Source organism: Martes martes (assembly GCF_963455335.1).
Source record: "Martes martes genome assembly, chromosome: 14".
NCBI classification, from domain to species: domain Eukaryota; kingdom Metazoa; phylum Chordata; class Mammalia; order Carnivora; family Mustelidae; genus Martes; species Martes martes.
This window is the reverse complement of record NC_137902.1, coordinates 52,643,965-52,661,895: the sequence shown is the minus strand read 5'-3', so window position 1 is coordinate 52,661,895 and position 17,931 is coordinate 52,643,965. Positions and strand designations below refer to the sequence as shown.

Here is a 17,931-nt window from a genome sequence, read left to right as displayed (position 1 = left end):
ACTCCCTTACACTATTTGGATTTCTGGGATCACCATCCAACCTTCTGGAATTACTTACATCCAAATCTTTGTCTCAGGATCTTTTGGGGGGGAAATCCAGCCTATGGCAACACTCTCCGTAAAAAAAAATACACACAGAGGGCACCTGGGTGGCTCAGTGGGTTGAGCCTCTGCCTTTGGCTCAGGTCATGATCTCAGGATCCTGGGATCAAGCCCTGTGTTGGGCTCTCTGCTCAGCGGGGAGCCTGCTTCCCTTCTCTCTCTGCCTGCCTCTCTGCCTACTTGTGATCTCTCTCTCTATCAAATAAATAAATAAAATCTTTAAAAAAAATACACACAGAAAAATCTTTAGAAAAAAGGAGGAGAATGTTACTTATCCATCAAAAAGATTGAAATCATGCCATTGCAACAACATGGATAGAACTAGAGGGTATTATACTAAGTAAAATAAACCAGAGAAAGACAAATATCATATGAGAGATAGAGAAAGACAAATATGATTTCACTCATGTGGAATTTAAGAAATAAAACATGAGCATTGGGGAAAGGAAGGAAAAACAAAATAACATAAAAACAGAGCGGGAGGAGGGGTGCCTCGGTGGCTCAGTCATTGAGCATCTGCCTTCAGCTCGGGTCGTGATCCCAGGGTCCTGGGATTGAGCCCCACATCTGGCTCCCTGCTCGACGAAAGGCCTGCTTTTCCCTCTCTCGCTCCCTATGCTTGTGTTCCCTCTCTCACTGTATCTCTATCAAATAAATAAATAAAATCTTAAAAAAAAAAAACAGAAAGGGAGGAAAATCATAAGACTCTTAACTATAGGGAAAAAACTGAGGGTTGAAGAAGGGGAGGTGAGTAGGGGAATGGGGTAACTGGGTGATGGGCATTAAGGAGGGCACAAAATGTAATGAGTATTGGGTGTTATATGCAACAGATGAATCACTGAACTCTACCTCTGAAACTAATAGTACACTACATGTTAATTAGTTGAATTTAAAAAATAATAAATTAATGTTTCAATTTAAAATGTGCATGTGCAGGATGCCTGGTGGCGCAGTTGGTTAAGCATCCGACCCTTGGTTTTGGCTCAGTTCATGATCTCAGGGTCAGGAGGTGGAGCCTCACATTGGGCTCCACGCTCAGCAGAGTCTGCTTGAGAGTCTCTTTCCCCCTCTCAATCTGTCTTCCCCTCACTTGCACTCTCTCCCTCTCAAATAAATAAATAAATCTTTTTAAAAAAATAAAATTTGTATGTACTACATTAAAATGTATATAGCATAAGCATTGTAACATTTAGTGCAAATACTTCATACATTTTTGTAAATAATAAACAGCAGGGACAGTAACTTTAAAAAGTGGTGGGGGGGCACCTGGCTGGCTCAGTAAGTGGAGCATATGACTCTTGGTGTCAGGGTTGTGAGTGTAAGCCCCACGTTGGGTATAAAGATTACTGAAATAAGGGCGCCTGAGTGGCTCAGTGGATTAAGCCTCTGCCTTCAGCTCAGGTCATAGTCTCAGGGTCGTGGGATTGAGCCCCACATCAGGCTCTCTGCTCAGCAGGGAGCCTGCTTCCTCCTCTCTCTCTGCCTGCCTCTCTGCCTACTTGTGATCTCTCTCTCTAATAAATAAATAAAAACTTAAAAAAAAGAAATTTTAGAAAAAGATTACTTAAATATAAAATTTTAAGAAAAGAGGGGGCACCTGGGTGGTTCAGTGGGTTAAGCCTCTGCCTTCAGCTCAGGTCATGATCTCATGGTCCTGGGATTGAGCCCCACATCAGGCTCTCCACTCAGCGGGGAGCCTGCTTCCCCCTCTTCCTCTACCTCTGCCTGCCTCTCTGCCTACTTATGACCTCTCTCTCTCTCTCTGTCAAATAAATAAATAAAATCTTAAAAAAAAGAAAGAAAGAAAGAAAAATACACAAAGAAATAGAGTTTGGTATACAACTTTAGAGGAAGTATGAATCCCCTGAAATTTGTTTAGGTTGTAAAGGGAAATCATCAGGGTAAATGTCATGTGACCCAAGATCCATGAAAACTGGATTCATCTAGGGAGCGTCTAGCAACTTAATAAAATCATTAATGGCCCATCGAGTTGGCTTAATTCAGCCAGCTCTCCTCAGAAATTATTTTCCCACATCCTACTAAATCATCTCTTTATTCTTCCTGGTCTGTATCACTCTCATTTTGTGGAACACAAAGGTAAGTCCGGGACTCTAAAGAAACCACATACTTGAGGGTGCCTGGGTAGCTCAGTCAGTTAAGCGTCTGCCTTCAGCTCAGGTCATGATCCCAGGGTACTGAGATCCAGCCCCACATCAGGCTCCCTGCTCAGCGGGAAGCCCGCTCCTCCCTCTCTCACTCCCCAATTGTGGTCCCTCTCTCGATGTGTCTCTCTCTGTCAAATAAATAAATCTTTAAGAAAAAAAAAAAAGAAACCACATACTTGAAATAAAAATTAAAATGAAAAGAGTATTGTTGCTCATCCCTATTGGGCTGTCATGGTTTTTTTTCCCAATTATAGTGCTTCCTGAATACCAATGAAGTGCCCTCGTGACCCTTAGATCTTTTCTTGATGTGTTCACACAGAACCGGGCATACTACACATGGTTTCTTCCACACTCTTCTGGATTCTAACATGGTCCTCTATTGTATGCCATCCTTTCTGTAATCTGAATCTGTCATCTTTGATCCACATATCCCTCAGCCCATTCTGTTGTCATCTGGAAACTCTATGGCATGCTCTAGTTCTGTGATAATTGGGTAATCCTGATCATCCAAGTTTCTAGTCAGCTACACAAAGAGAGCTAACACTAGAATCACCAACACCTACTTCTTAACCACAGTGCACAATAGCTTCTTAGCTTTGCCCACATATGGGCCAGCACATGTGTTTGTGCATGCTTATCTTATGTACTATTGAATAATTATGTCTTTGTAGACACCTATGAATATGGTCTCGTGGGTATGGGTGTGGGTGTGGGTGTATAAGCAACCAGAGCTCAGGTCTGGTCTTGAAGTCTGAATAATGAATGTTCAGTACTTGACTTAAATTAGTCTCCATGCATTGTTAGCCTCAGTTTTGATCTGCCCTTAAATATCAGAGGAAGAATGAGTTCATTTCCTTGAAGTTTATTGGCTGTTACCGGTGGCAGAGCAAATTCCATAAAAGAGCAGGTTCCATACAGAGCAAGTGGAAGGGGAGCTCTGAGTTAGTGAGATGCTTGGAGTGGGGACTTGGAGTGAAGACTAGAAAGACAAGTATCTCCCTCTTTTTTCCCTCCATTCACACAAGGATACTGGATTTATAGTAGGGGTATCCTGCTCAGCATTCGCTTTCCAAATTGGAACCTGGTAAGAGAAAACTGATGCAAAGTAGAAGAGGAAACACCTCACAGCTCCTCTGTTTCTCCATCCAACGGGATCCGAATATCCACGTTGTAGTCTACTGGTTCCCCAGAGCTCATCCAGGGAATAGGGGTTCGATTGAAAGAAGGCCTGTTGGAGAGACTTTGGTTGTAGAGGACCAGGGGTTCACTCAGTAGGGGCCCCAGATCAAACTTGGGCATCTGGAAGGTCATGCGTTTGGAGGCCTTCTCATATCCACCATAAGGCATTGCTGTCCTGAAAAGGGGACACAGTATTTAATTAAAAATCAGAATAAAAGGAACAGCTTTATCAGTAAGATGTTACCCTGTTTGGGGGATGGAAGTTTGTGAATTTTAGTTTAAGATTGTTCCTGCGGGGTGCCTGGGTGGTTCAGTTGGTTAAGCTTTTGACTCCAACTCAGGTCATGATCTTGGGGTCCTGGGATTAAGCCCCACATTGAGCTCAGAGTCAGGTTCCATGCTCAGTAGGGAGTCTGCTTGTTTCTCTCCCTCTTCTGCTCCTATGGTTATATTCCTCCCTGCTTATACGGTTTCTCTCTCTCTTTCTCAAATGGATAGTCTTCATTAAAAAAAAAAAAAAAAAAAAAAAGGATTGCTTCTGCACTCCTTATTCTTCTTCTCCCTCAGTACTCCATTCCCCACTCCTGGTTTGCTTGTTTCCCCAGAGCTAATAATGAGATAAGGAGTCTAGTGGGTACTGGATAAAGAGTTTCATGGAGAGTTGTGACTCAGACATTATAGACCCAAGGCTCTAAGACCACCTTAAATTACAATGTAGAGATACCATCCCCTTCCCCACACACTCACAACCCCTAGCCCACCTCCAGTGGATAGCCCTGGCCTGGTGAGAGGAATTAACATTGCCTGGAAAATTCAGGTTATTTAGTATCAGATACAAAACACTTCTCTAGTGTTTCCCTGTTCTGCTTTCACACGGATCTCCTACCCACAGTCCAAAGAAGCCAAATTCCAAAAGAATAGATACTTAAACCTTACTAGAGTACAAAAAATAGAATCATACTACAAGGACAGTAATGGAATCCTAACCTTAAATGAAGGGAACTTCGAGTCCTTTAAACATGTAATGTATTATTCCCTTTAAAATTTTTTTCTTATTTATTCTTTTGAGAAAGAGAGAGTGAGTGAGAGCACGAGCACGGGGAGAGGTCCAGAGGGAGAGGGAGGAGCAGACACTAGCGGGGACCCCAACATAGGGCTCAATCCCAGGACCCACCATGACCTGAGCCCAAAGCAGATGTTCAACTGACTGAGCCAGCCAGGCATTCTATATTATTCCTATTTTACAGCAAGGCAACCAAGGCTCAGAAGTGCAGTGATTTTCCAATGACCAGTACAACTAATAAGTGGTACAGTGACCTAAAATCTTGCCCCCCCAGCAAATGTTTCCTTCATCATATACTGCACTGTTTCTCTGGGCTAAAGCAAAAAAAGCAAAGGCCTTCTATTAGGGCCCCCAAGTTCCTTCCCTCCCTCCTCAGCCTCCTTCTGGAACATTTGAACCAAAGTGTCCGTCCCAGCTGAGGACACTGTGCCACACACTGGAAAGCATCTGGTTCCTTCTTCATAACCCCTACCTGTTGAAGGACTTATATTGGGGGAGTTCAGGTTTGGCCCCATAGGCCAGCAGGTCGATGCCAAGTTCTACTTTTTGCTGAGGGTCAACCCCCATGGCTCGCTCCCATGGGGAAATATAGGTCTTGAACACGGTGATATGTTTTCCGTCTCCGCCTGTCTGGTCTCCTGACAGCGATGGGAGAGAAAATTAAGTCAATAATAACGGTTAGTAGCCAGTGGAAGTTAGTCTTACATCCCTGCGCTAAGGAACTTGTTGGGGCCAGAGACCAAAAATATAACATCCTGGTAATTGTGCTAGTTTCATGGAATAATGATAGCCTGGGGTCAGATCTGTGACTGAAACTGAAAAGCCAGAAAGGCTGAAAAACAAGGCTTCTGGGTGAAATACACATCTTGGTATTCTCCTGGTCCCAGAGGGTCCATCGAGGCATCTCAGCAGGCCTCCCTTGTTCCCTAAACCCAATCTACGGATTATTCCTGGGAACATCTCTACTCTCGGGACCAAACACATTACTCTTGGGTAAGGATACTTGCCTGTTCCTGTCTCACCAGCTCCTGCTGTTCCAGCAGCTCCTCCTCTGCCCGTCTGGCCCCCTGGACCACCTGTACCCCCAGATCCAGATCCAGATCCAGAGCCCTGATGGTGCTGCTGGTCAGAGCCATACTGTCTGGCAGAGCCACTGCCCCCTGCCTGGCCTCCACTGCTGCCCTTGCTGTAGGAGAATCCCTGCCCAGCTGTGCCCAGCTGTCCCCCAACTGTGGGAAGGAACTTCTGGAAGTGATCCTGAAAAGAAAGGACAAAGTGAGGGGAAGGTTAGGCAATGGGTATGGGGGAATATAGAAAGATATGGGTATGCACAGCAAGGAGGAGATGATCAGAGAGCACAGCTAACCAGAAGACACTGAATCCTCTGAGATTCCCTCTCCAATATGTGGACAGTGGATAACCTGGCTGAGAGGAATTAAACTCTCCTTTAGGGACAGGACACCCCTGGCTCAGTTCCTCCAATTACACCTTAAGATGGGGGCAACTCATTCTCTATACTTCCCTTTCCCATCTTTACCAAGGCAAAAAGGACCAAGATTTCTGCTCAGCTAAAATTTAAAAGGATGGGGTTGGGACAGAGAACCCAGGCTTAATTTGAAGAGGTAGATCTCTGCCCTGTCTGCTTCTTTAATCTTCTCTAACAGGCAGAGCTCTCTTCTTTCTCTTTCTCTTCTTCTCCTTTTTCTTCTTGATGCCTGTTGAACCAAGACCTCCTGGCTGTGAAACTGTAGCAGGTAGGGGGAAGGGTGACCAAAAGGGCAACCCTGGATTCCACCCCAAAGCCTAAAAATAACCCCACCAACTCCTTCAGGAGGCTCTCCTAGCCACCCCACCATGCACACCCCTCTGCTCCAACCAGTGTAACCAGACCCAGCCAGGGACGAGGGCTTTTGGACTCCTAAAGTTAGATATGACCGGCTCAGCATTTTTGCTCTGCTCCTACGTAAGGACCAATGACAGACACTCCTGCCTCTGGCCCCATGTAGGCATCTATTTCCACTTCCCCTGGCTGCCCAGTAAAGGTGGAGGGGGGAAGAAAGGTAATGGAGAAGATCCCCTCCTTCTCAGCTATAACATCTTGTGCCTGGCACCCTTCTAACCCCTACCTCTCTTGGGAAAAGGATCCTCACTAGGGGACACAGGATCTTAGAAGATAGTTTCATGGAGTCCTTAGACAGACCCTTTAGGTAAAAGAATGGTTCAAGAAGAAGATGGTTATAAAAAGCACTTACCTCTCCCTGGGGTTGCCAGATTTATCAAATAAAATTATAGGACACCAGTTAAAGTTAAATCTCAGATACACGACAAATACTTTTTTACTATAATTACACTCCAAATATTGCGTGGTACATATTTATATGTAAGAGAGTATTCATTGTATATCTGAAATTAAAATTTAACTGGTATCCTGTGTTTTGAAAGTTGAATTCAATTTTTATGTCTCAAATATTTCGTGGGACATACTTTACTAAAAAATTACTCATGCATATCTCAACTTTAAAATACAGGATTTGGTATCCTGTGTCTTCCCTGGCAGCCCTATCCTTAACACTTGGCCATGCCAGGAAGGAATTTTCTCCCTGAGGGTGTGTGTACTCTTCACCCCTTCCCCTTCACCAGCTCTAAGACAGAGACTGAATTTCCAAGGTGGGCTGTAACTCACCCTGAGCTGTTAGGGGGTTAATATATCTGGGGACTTCATAAGCTTATAAATTTGCAGGGAGGGGAGGTTGGTGGTATTTGGGAGATTGAGGGCTTATGAAGAAGCTATCAGAAGAGGCACAGGGCTATGAGAGTTGTAAAGTTCCAAACTCACCATTGAGCTGTCAGAGAAGACATCGGGGTGGTTTTCGTAAATAAATTTCTCTACCCGCATCTGCCGCAGTTTGAACATCTTGGAGCCCCTATTAGTGAGCAGCGACAACTCTTCCAACATCACATCCCTTGGGACACTGATCTTCTTGCCCAGGTTCAGGCCTGAGCTCTCCCGTCCACCTTTCAGGGAGGTGGGGAGGAAGAGACAAGGACAAGAGTAAAGTAGGGTTTTCTAGGCTCAGAATACAGACGCCATCCACAACTAAGTTTGTGACTCCTGCAGAGATGACAGAGGGAAGCAGATACTGTCTGTGACATCTGGTCAAACTGTACCTTGTTTGTGAGAGATTTTTACTTCCTGGGTTTGGGGTGGGAGATGATACGCGGGGAACTGGAACGCAGAGTGGAAGCAGTGTGAATGATAGAGTGGAGAGGGTGAATGAAGCAGAAGGGTCACAGGCAAGGGGTGCAGGGCAAAAGGACTAAAGGAATATCATGGATGGAGACCACTGGTGAAACTATCCATGCGGGCAAGCCCAAAGGCCAACACCACATCTAAATACAGATTTGTCGGGGCGCCTGGGTGGCTCAGTCAGTTGGGTGTCTGCCTTCAGCTCGAGTCGTGATCCTAGGGTCCTGGGATCAAGCACTGCATCAGGCTCCCTGCTCAACAGAGAATCTATTTCTTCCCCTCCTTCCTGCTCGTGTTCTCTCTCTCTCACTATCTCTGTCTCTCTCAAATAAATAAATAAATAAATAAATAAAATATTTTAGAAATAAATAAATAAATAAATACGGATTTGTCTTAACTCCTTCCCCTTCTTTTCCTCTCAGTGAACTCTGACTACAGACACGCTCTGGGTATTGGGACAGCTCTTTACATGCGTATACTCCTACTGCCCCCCAGGAAAAACTGCCTGAGTATTTTTCCATTTTAAGCACTTACACAGGCTCCCTAGCTCTGGGGTAGAAATTAAGGAAGTTAACCATTTATTGAGACTTTGCTGTGTGCCAGTCTCATATATGTGTGTCATATATATTTATTCTCTTCCTCAAACATACCTCACCAATCTGTGAGCCCTGTTGTCCTGGACCTGCATGGGTGATATGGCAAGTATATTATCGTCTCACATTACAAGGTGAAAAGGGTGGAAGGGTGAGGGGTCAGTGTTGAATCCTTTCTCCATTTTTCTTCCTGCCCCCATCCCCCAGAACTTCTCTTGTCCCTTCACATCTCTTCCCTTAAGACATATATAACTTTATGATTTTTCTTGGACTCTTGGGCCTGAGATGCTCTCAACAGGAAGTCCTACACTACGTGGGTACAAACATGCCATACCTCCAGTGAGTTCCATGATCAGCTTGCTGGATTTCCTCTTCTTGTTGGGAGCTGGGGTTCCTGAGAGCGGCATTGTGGAGGCAGAGGCAACCTGGATAAAGTGGGAAGGGGGAGTTGGAGGGTAGACAGGAACTGGGAAGGGGGGGAGTATCTACAGTAAGGCAGTACTTCTTAACCTGGGGTTAAGGGTTTCAGGTGAAGGGGTTTTATGAAATTTTTAAATAAATAAATAAATAAATAAATAAATGCCCCCCCCCCCCCCGCAAAAGGTAAAAATCCATTGCTTTAGGACTTCTCTTTTCTTGGAAGCAAGGCAGAAAGTAGAGATGTGCCCTCCGCTCCTAACTTCTATCAGCCTCTTTTCTACTGTGTAAATAGAGTTCGTACAGGAATTAGGAACATAGCATGTGTTGGGGCAATGGGTAAAACAAACAGATAACACACAGACAGGGTACTGCACCCAGGTTTCATTGGCTTGGTGTGACTTTAAATTTTTATTTTTATGGGGCTCTCAGATTGGGGTTGTCACTCCCAAACTCTGGTCTGTGCTTTAAATTTTTATTTTTATGGGGCTCTCAGATTGGGGTTGTCACTCCCAAACTCTGGTCTCTCTTCAGTCTTCCTCAAGCCCCATTGTGGCAGAAAAATGTTCTGCCAGGGTTGAGGAGATTCAGCCAAAAACATTCTCCATAGGAAGGAGAGGTTGTTGCTCCCCTATTGGGCCAGCTGGAGTGTGGCCTGGGAGGTCACAGCAGTGTTCCTTGCTCCCTTTCAGTCACTCCTGCCCCAGGCCCCAGAGCTAGAATGGAGAGGAGGGCTGAGAGCATTTGAACCCTCATGCATGTTAATTCAGCAAGATCATAACAGTTGGGAATTGATGGGGACAGGAACATAATAATGGAATCTGGCAGTGGAGGGGGACAAGCTGGGAAAAGATTCAAACTCCAGCCCCTCCTTAACAGAAACTGACACTCAGCAAAACACTGTCTTCTGCTGAGTCTTGTTTCACAACATGTCTGCAATTCTACTAACTTAATGGGGTATGCTAAGGCCAGACTCCAGGAACTGCTAAATGGGCATTCACTATCCCTTTCTCAGCCCTAACTGGCTAAGTTCTTTTTTTTCCATCCAGGCTCTCAGACCCCCTTCTTACTATTCTAGTGCCTCCTCCAACATCTCCATTACCCCCACCTTCCTGGGTCCCTCTCCTTCCAACTCTGTGGCTCCCCTGAATTAAACAGCTGGAAGCAGGGCATAGATAAGGGAGGATCAAGGGTCACAATTACAGACACAGACACAGCAGTCAACAGAATGGGCTCCAGCCCCTCTGGCCATAGAACTGGAAACTTACCGGCTGCTCGGGCGGTGGTCAGCTCTCCCTGGGGTCCACCAGCTTTGGAGGACTGAGCTGCTGTGACCGGAGAACCCGAGCTGGGCAGGCGTGGGGGCAGCACTGGCAGTGGAGGAGGGAGGGTAGTTATTAATAGAGATGATGAGTACAAGCGGCTCAAATGGCACTGGGGGTACTGAGACCCTGGAACCAAGATCCCGCCCTCCTTGCCCAGAGGCTCAGGAAGGGGAGGAATGGGCTTTGGGATTCTCCCACTTAGCTGTCTGAGCCAGGGATCAGACTGCCTAGGGATTCCCCTTTCTTGGCACCTAAGGTCTGAGAACCAAAGAAGCATTCACGGAGAAACTGAAAACTGAAATGGAAAGAGGAAGCAAGCAGAAAGTGGTGGATAAGAATTCAGAGTGGGAGAGAAAGAATGTGGAGAACATGTCTGGAGAGCCACTCAAAACCAATCCAGGCTGGAGCTGGAGGGACACGTAGGTGCATTTGGGGGGTGGGACGGCTTAAGGTGCTATGTTTGGGGAAAGGAAGTCTGTACACAATGGAGCTAGCTGCTCATTGAAAGTTCCTTAATGGGTTGGTCTTTCCTGAAAAGTCAGATCTGGGGAGGCTAAGGAACCAGATTAACCAAATCCAGTGCTTCCTATGATGTCAGAGATGATGTGGGGAAGACTTGACCAGTTTTTGCCTTTTCATCCCCATTTGCTGTTGGGGTGCTCAGTTTGGCCTGCTTTGCAGGACACATGTTGATGTCTGAGAAGTACATGTATGCCAGGTCCTTTTCTCTCCAGTGTTTCCACTTGGGACTTTCTTCAAAGGGAGCACGCGTCCCCTAGGGTCTAGACTGTCCCATTCATACTCTTCCAGAGGATCCCCTGGGCAAGGGCACAAGTTTGAGGGCCTCCATGAGGGAAGCCTGTCATTTACCCAGACCTGTCCTCAGTAGCTGCGTGAACATCTTGGGCCTCTTCCACCTGCTCAGATTCTGGAACCAGCTGCTGCTGCACTTTTGTTGCAGTCACCACCATCTTGTTGTGGCAGCTTTAGGAAGTGACTTTGCAGCTTCCAGAATGCCCCTCTGTCACTTTGTGAGCTCTCTGCTCTTCCTGACCGAGTCCTTTTCACATCCTGAACTTTCCAAGCTCAGGCCAGGGACTGAAAGATCATCCTGCACCCCTCTAGTTGGCCTCTGCCTAGACCAGTTTAGCCTCCAGGTACCTTATCTTTTATCCTCCTTCTCCATTCCCTCCCAACCCAAAGAAGCAATTAAAAGAAAAAATTAAAATGGCAAATGGTGATTTTTGTCATCACCACCAACCTATGCTCAAAAACAAAAACAAACCAAAATTTTGGTCTCCTGTGACTGAGTACCTAAAACTACCAAGTGGATGAAGACAACAGTCAACCTATGGCTCAATGGGCCCTTCCTTTGGAATTCTGAAACTGACATGGGAGCATCAGGGTCCTGGGCCGGGTTATTTGTACAAATATGCCCCCTGCTGGAGTAACAGCACTTTCTCAGAAGTCCTTAATTCTAGCCTGCCTCCAGTGCCTTCTCTTCTGAGACTGACCCACCCTCTTTCTCCTTCCCTCTCCCACCCCACCGTCACCTCCAGGCATTGCTTTCCCATGCAAACATCATTGCTTCCTCCAGAGAGCTAGGAAATGATGATGGCAAAAGCTCAAAGGGCCTTTCCACTCCTCTTGGTTCTGAAACTTAGGACTTGACTGGAAAGTATGGAGCAGGAGATGGAAAAGGAAAGAATCTGGGTAAAGAATGTAGGGAGAGAGAACCAAAGGGAATGGTGGAGGTGACTGAATCTGAGTGGGACAGAACTACTAGGAAGAGCAAAAGACCAGGGAGTGAAGGACAAAGAGTGAAAAATAAGGCAGGAGTGGAAAAAGAAGTAAGGAATCAGGAGATCGGGAAACGGGTTGGAGAAGATGGAGGAGAATCGGGATTTGGGTATAAAACTACAAGAGATGATGGCAACAGAAGGTTTGGAGCTTAAGTTTATTCTTGTGCACAAACCAAAGTACTGTGACTCACACTCAATATGCAAAGGAAACGATCAATCCAGATCAAGCAGCAAATGTGGCTGACTGGTGGTGGTCATGGTGAGAGGGGAGTCCATACCCATCTAGGATCAGAGATGAGGACCTGAAGCTGAAAAGGAACAAGAGCTAGGGTGTGGGGGATGGGGCTGGGCTGAAAAGAGGTTTTGGCTCTGGGTTATTTCCTTGCCCTTTACCAGGTCATCACGACAAGCTGCAGAAGGTAGAAGGACAGACTCAAAGGAGATAGAACAGACACTACTTATTCTTTTGACAGCCCACACTCTCACATCCCCCGACCATCATCTGTCCTCATTCTAACAAATGCATTCTTCTCTCTCAAATTTTTTTCCTAGTCCCCGTTGTACACGGTGAGTTTCTTGAAACCCAACTCTCCTGTCTGCCAGAACTGCACTCTCTCCCCATGCTCTTCCCCGTGGCTCAGTCAATTTCATTCATTCACTCTGCTTCTGGTTTCTGCCTCACTGTCCACACATGGCTCTTTTCCCCCTCCTTTCTGTCTCAGGTGCATGAGGCAATGAAGCCAATCATTTTTCCATTCCAGAGGAAATTTTCTGCCTTTCTTTTTCACTTCCTGGAAGCTTGTAGCTCAGTATGGGCCTCTTAAATGGCCTCTTTCTGAAATCCTGACGAATAGAACTATTTATTTATTTATTTATTTATTTATTTATTCACTCATTCGTTTATTTAAGTGCTCTCTACCCCCAGTGTGGGGCTCTAACTCACAACCCTGAGATCAAGAGTCACATGCTTCTCCAACTGAGCCAGCTAGGCACCCCCTGACTAGAATTCTGAGTTCTGTTCTGGGTCTAGCTGGTATAACTCAGCCCTTACATACTGCCCCTGCCCTTCAGGTCTTCTCATAATCTGTGAGTTTCACAAGATGCTATACCCCCGCTACAGGCACTGGTCTTTAATTTCAGTCAATCTCTTTCTCCTCACTAGACTCTCCGTGAGGGGCTATCTGACCCTTCTTTAATCAGTATAGAGGGAAGACCCAGATTGGGTCTTTATTTAGACCACTCCTCTTACTCTTGCCCCAGGCATAAGAACACATCTGCGGCCAAACACACTTGCACATACACATACACACACACGCTCACATACATATCTAGATACATGCCAGCCAAGCTTGGGAAATGAGAGTGTGGAGTAGCAAGCGATTTAGGGCAAACAGAGATCAAGTCAGTCCCTTTGAGTCTTGCCTGATGGTGAGCTTCTTGCCTGAGGTCTCACTAGTAACTTCTCCTTGTGCTTCTCATTGAATGTTAAAATGAGGTTCACAGAAAGCACAAATGTAGAGAAATAGAGACCAGCGGAGGGGTGTGGGTGCAGACTGAGATAGAGATTGACGCAAGGAACTACAGAGACAAAGAGAAGCACAGGTAACAAAGCAGAGATAATAGGTTGCAAAGCAGCAGGGAGGTTGGGAGCCAGGATGGGACACCAACTCCAAAACTATCTCTGGCAGGAGGGTATTTAGCCTCCAAATGCCTGAGAGAGGACATGGGATGGGTAGGAGAAGCAACTTTAGGAACTGGGTGTTCCACCTCTCCTTGGTCCTGGGAGCTGTGCCCTGCTCAGTGGTGGCCTGCCCCTGGCCTCCACACATGAGCCTGCAATCCAGTTCTGGTGGCTGAGAACCGGGGCCTGGCTACCTGGAAGCCACAGGAGCTGGGGGAAGTCCCAAGACCCCTGGGGGACTCTGGAGGAGGGGCTGGGCTAAGGACAGGGGTTGAGACCAGCTCCGCTCTCCAGATGGGCTCATCCAATGTAGTGGCTGCTCGGGGGGCTAGCACAGTGGGGGCCAGGGGTTCTGCAGTGGGCTGGGGTGCTGGAGTGGAAAATCGGCGGATCTCCTGCACTCGGGCAGTTTTGGGGGGCCCTAAGGAGCTGGGGCCAGGAGTCTGGGGAACCTCATCGAAACAGAACATGGCAGTTTTAAGTTGGTAGGGCTGGTGCCGCATGAAATCCAGAGCCTTGATACCCTGCTTGGGGGTCGCCCGAGGACCCTGGGACCGGACCTTATTAGGGAGAGTTCGGGCAGCCTGGGGGAAGAAGGGTGAGAGCAGTGGGTTGTAAGCAATAGGAGGTGGGGCACGGATGTTGGGTGAATATTTCCAGGAAGGGGGCAGTGAGGGTGTAGGGGAAGGGCTTCTGGGACGAGGGCCAAGGCCAAGGCCAGGACTAGGTGCAGCTTCCACCACATACCTGTCAGCTCGGCTTTGCCGCTTGGCAAACAGCTCCCCACCCCTGCCCTGAAGCCTTGCGGGCTCAGGGACTGCAGCCAAAGGCGCTGCCCCATTCACTAGACCATCAAGAAACCCTCGAGACGCGGGTTTAGGAGCCACTGGAGGTGGAGTCTTGGGAGCCATTGGGGGCGGGGTCTTGGGTGCCATTGGAGGCGGGGTTTTAGGTGTCACTTGAGACGGAGTCTTGTAACTCCTGCCCCCTGGTGGCTGCATGAAGTTGCAGGCTTCAGCCCCGAGGCTCAGAGCATCCTCCTCTGGACCGGATTCCGCTCCCCCCGCCCGGGGTTTTTCATCCAGGTTCTGCACCAACGATAGCAGCTCGGGGTTGGGCGAGTTCTTCGTCTCCTCCTTTCCTGGACGAAACATCTGCTTCCGGGTTCCCCGTCGCCGGGCCTCCTGGAGGATGCCAGTGCGGGCAGCTGGCACGGAGATGCGCTGCTCTCGAGCGCTGGGGGGCTCAGGTGCCCCGGGGCCTGGGGCGGGAGCCTCTGGGCGTGCAGAGGGTCGCAGAGGGGCCGACAGGAAGATAGAAGCGGTGGAGGTCATGGCAGCGGCGCTAGGAGGAGCGGGGGGCTCTGGGGTTCCTCCTGGCGTTACAGGACGATTGGGGGCTGGGATGTACAGGGAACTGGTGGCTGTCACGGGGCCTGAGGAGCGTGGAGTGCTGGGGGAACCGGAGGTTGGCACGTGGCTGGGCAGAGGGGTGGGTCCCTGTGGAGGGGACTGGAAGGGCGGTGGGGCGGAGCTGAGGCCTCCCAAGCCTTCGCTCGCCCTCTTGGGAGCTACCGGCCGGAAAATAACCGAAGTGGTACCTGGCCGCTGCCCTTGTAGGCCTGGGGTAAAGGGTTTGGCTGACCGGTTAAAGATGTTTGGAGCTGGGGTTGGAGCTCCACCGCCTGGGAAGAAGGGTCTGGGGCTGGCTACAGGGGCTGGTGAAGGGCTGGATGGGAGCATAGCTGCCTCCGGAGGAGCACTCTGGGCCCGAGGTGGTGACTGCAGGCCCTGCCCGTTGGGCATGGCTGCTGGACCATCCTGGGCCAGCTCCTGGGTGCTGGAGGCTGTGCGCTGGCGCTGCTGTTCAAAGAGCTGGGCCCCTCTGCCAGAGGCCTCACTCAGCTGCCTGCCCTGGGCCTCTGCTGCAGCTGAGCCTGGCCTGGCCAGCTCCATGTCCAGATAGGGACTGTCCCAGTCGCACTGGTTGGTGAGGCTGCGGGCGTCAGAGAAGGCCTCCTCGTCCAGCTCCGACTCGCTCGTTGGAGGGACCCCGTCTTCTTCCTCAGCACCTGTCCCAGCCGCAGCCCCAAAGCTCACGAGGGTGTACTTCTTGGCTCTCTGCCGTCGTTTCTTAAACATAAGCACCCCCTTGGAGTGGGGATTAGGGGCTGCAGTTAGTAGGGATGCAATCGTCCGGCATTTGGTCTTGGCCTCCTTCACACTCTTCTCTTGGAGACTCTCTGCCCGTTGCAGTTCTGAGGAGGCCAGGAGGGAGAATGGTCAGTGAACCTCTTCTAGTCCTGTTCCCCACAGCTTTCACCCCAACCCCAGCCCAGCCACTTTCTGCAGTCCTCCCACCTTCTGTCTTTTAACTGGCCTGATCCACAGTATCTCTTGCCTGTAATAAAGTCCTCCGACTTGGGGCAGAGTGGTAGGTGAAAGGTGAAACCAAGGACAGTTGAAGGGAAGGCAGAGTCTAGTTGGCTCTCTGACACCAGTCTGATCACAGCTCTTCTACTAACTTCTCTCCCATCTACTCTGCTTCTGTCTTCCCGGAGATGTGCTCTTACCCACCCCGCACACATTCTTCCCCTGCCTCCCACCATTCCTGGCTGGCTGGCAATGCTGGGGGTGGGGGTTAGGGTAGAGGACAATCACTTCCCATGGCAGCCAGGGAGATGAGTCAGGTCCCAGGGAGAGATAAAATGAGACCATGTTAGGGGTTTTTTCAGCAACTTAGGGACTTATCTCCTCTTCCCACCCCTTACCCCTATGATAGGGACACAAAGGACCCTTAGGAAGAAGGATCTTTATTCACAATTCCACCCACATTATGTAGTGCAAATCATACACATTCATGGAAATAACACCCACCACACAGTTCAACAAGAATATGGGTCTAGGGGCGCCTGGGTGGCTCAGTGGGTTAAGCCTCTGCCTTCAGCTCAGGTCATGATCTCAAGGTCCTGGGATCGAGCCCCACATCAGGGCTCTCTGCTCAGCAGGGAGCCTTCTTCCTCCCTTCTCTCTCTCCTGCCTCCTCTGCCTACTTGTGATCTTTCTGTCAAATAAATAACAAAATCTTTAAAAAAGAAAAGATTTATAAGGAAGAAAAGACACAAATTATCAGTATTGGGGGAAAGACATAACTACAAACTAAGATATCGAAGATATTACAAAGAACTCTATGCCAATAAATGTGAAAATTTAGATATAACAGCGAACACAACTTACTATAACTAATACAAAAATAAATAGAAAATCTAAATAATCCTGTGTCTATTAGAATACTTGTATCTGTAGTTAAATGTCTTCCAACAAAGAAAACTCCAAGCCCAGAATTCTTCTAAGTGTTTAAAGGAAGACAACAGGAACCTATTTTATCAAACATCAGCAACTTTGATAATACAATCTGGTAAAGACTATGCAAGAAAGGAGCATTATAAGATAGTCTTTTGTGACGTAGACACAAAAAATCTTAATATTAGCAAATTAATTCTAGTGATGTATAAAAAAAGGATAATGCATCATGACCAAGTAGGGTTTATTGCAGAAATGCAAGATTGTTTCAGCATTTGGAAATCAGTTAATATAATTAACTTCCTTAAAATAATGAAAGAACAAGCTACCATATGTTCATCTTAATAGGTAAAGAAAAAGCATTTGAAGTGCTAACAGCAGTGTATTGGGGTGTGGAAGTGTAAGTGGGAAGGGGAATGAGAGTAATTCTGGGTGCTGGTAATATTCTCTTGTTTAATTTGAAATTGTAAACATATGATTTAAACATTTTTCTAAGTGACTAAGCATAAAAACAATTTTTTTTTAACATGCAAACATAATCAGGAAGACTCAGAAGGTAGAGTATGTGAACAAACTAAATCCATGGATTATTATAAAGTATTATGGATCTACTTTATTTACAAAGACATGGTATTGGTAGAGGAATAGGTAACAATAGAAACAAAGAACAGGTCTAGAAATGGACCTATCTGGAAAATGGAACTTCTGTGCAATGTGTATATAAACAGTTAGTTATAATTCTAGCCAGTGCTCGATTTCAATAAACCAAGTGACTACAAGTTAAAATCCTGGGTTTTCCAAAGGAAGCAAATCTCTAAACAAATATTTCATACCATGGGTCTCCATGTAAAATGTATAGAACAAATTCCATCACATCTCAACAACCAACAGAAAAAAAAAAAAAAATTCCCCTTTAACGTGAGGAATAGATTGAAATTGAGGGGGCGGGGTGGCAGTAGAGGTGGGGGTGGGCAGGGGTAACTGACTTTGCTGCTATTTGAAAAAAGTCCAAAAGTTGATCACCTACCCTTTTTGATAACCCATATTAAGTCAGA

At 47.3% G+C, this 17,931-nt stretch overlaps 2 protein-coding genes across 2 annotated transcripts in view; both read right to left on the bottom strand.

Annotated features, from left to right (window-relative positions):
• Nucleotides 1-3,048: 3,048 nt before the first annotated feature.
• On the bottom strand, nucleotides 3,049-14,468 carry MYOZ1 (myozenin 1). Its single transcript, XM_080822545.1, has 7 exons — nucleotides 14,322-14,468; nucleotides 10,035-10,136; nucleotides 8,684-8,774; nucleotides 7,346-7,524; nucleotides 5,517-5,766; nucleotides 4,982-5,147; nucleotides 3,049-3,621 (listed from the first exon to the last, which is right to left on the bottom strand). Exons 3-7 carry the CDS (start codon nucleotides 8,754-8,756, stop codon nucleotides 3,390-3,392), a joined length of 900 nt encoding a protein of 299 aa, XP_080678671.1. The 5' UTR covers nucleotides 8,757-8,774; nucleotides 10,035-10,136; nucleotides 14,322-14,468; the 3' UTR covers nucleotides 3,049-3,389.
• SYNPO2L (synaptopodin 2 like) overlaps nucleotides 12,030-17,931 on the bottom strand; it is a 10,963-nt gene continuing 5,061 nt past the window's right edge. The window contains exon 4 of the mRNA XM_080822523.1: nucleotides 12,030-15,831. Coding sequence (XP_080678649.1) covers nucleotides 13,691-15,831 — 2,141 coding nt within the window. The 3' untranslated portion in view covers nucleotides 12,030-13,690. The remainder of the gene's footprint in view (nucleotides 15,832-17,931) is intronic.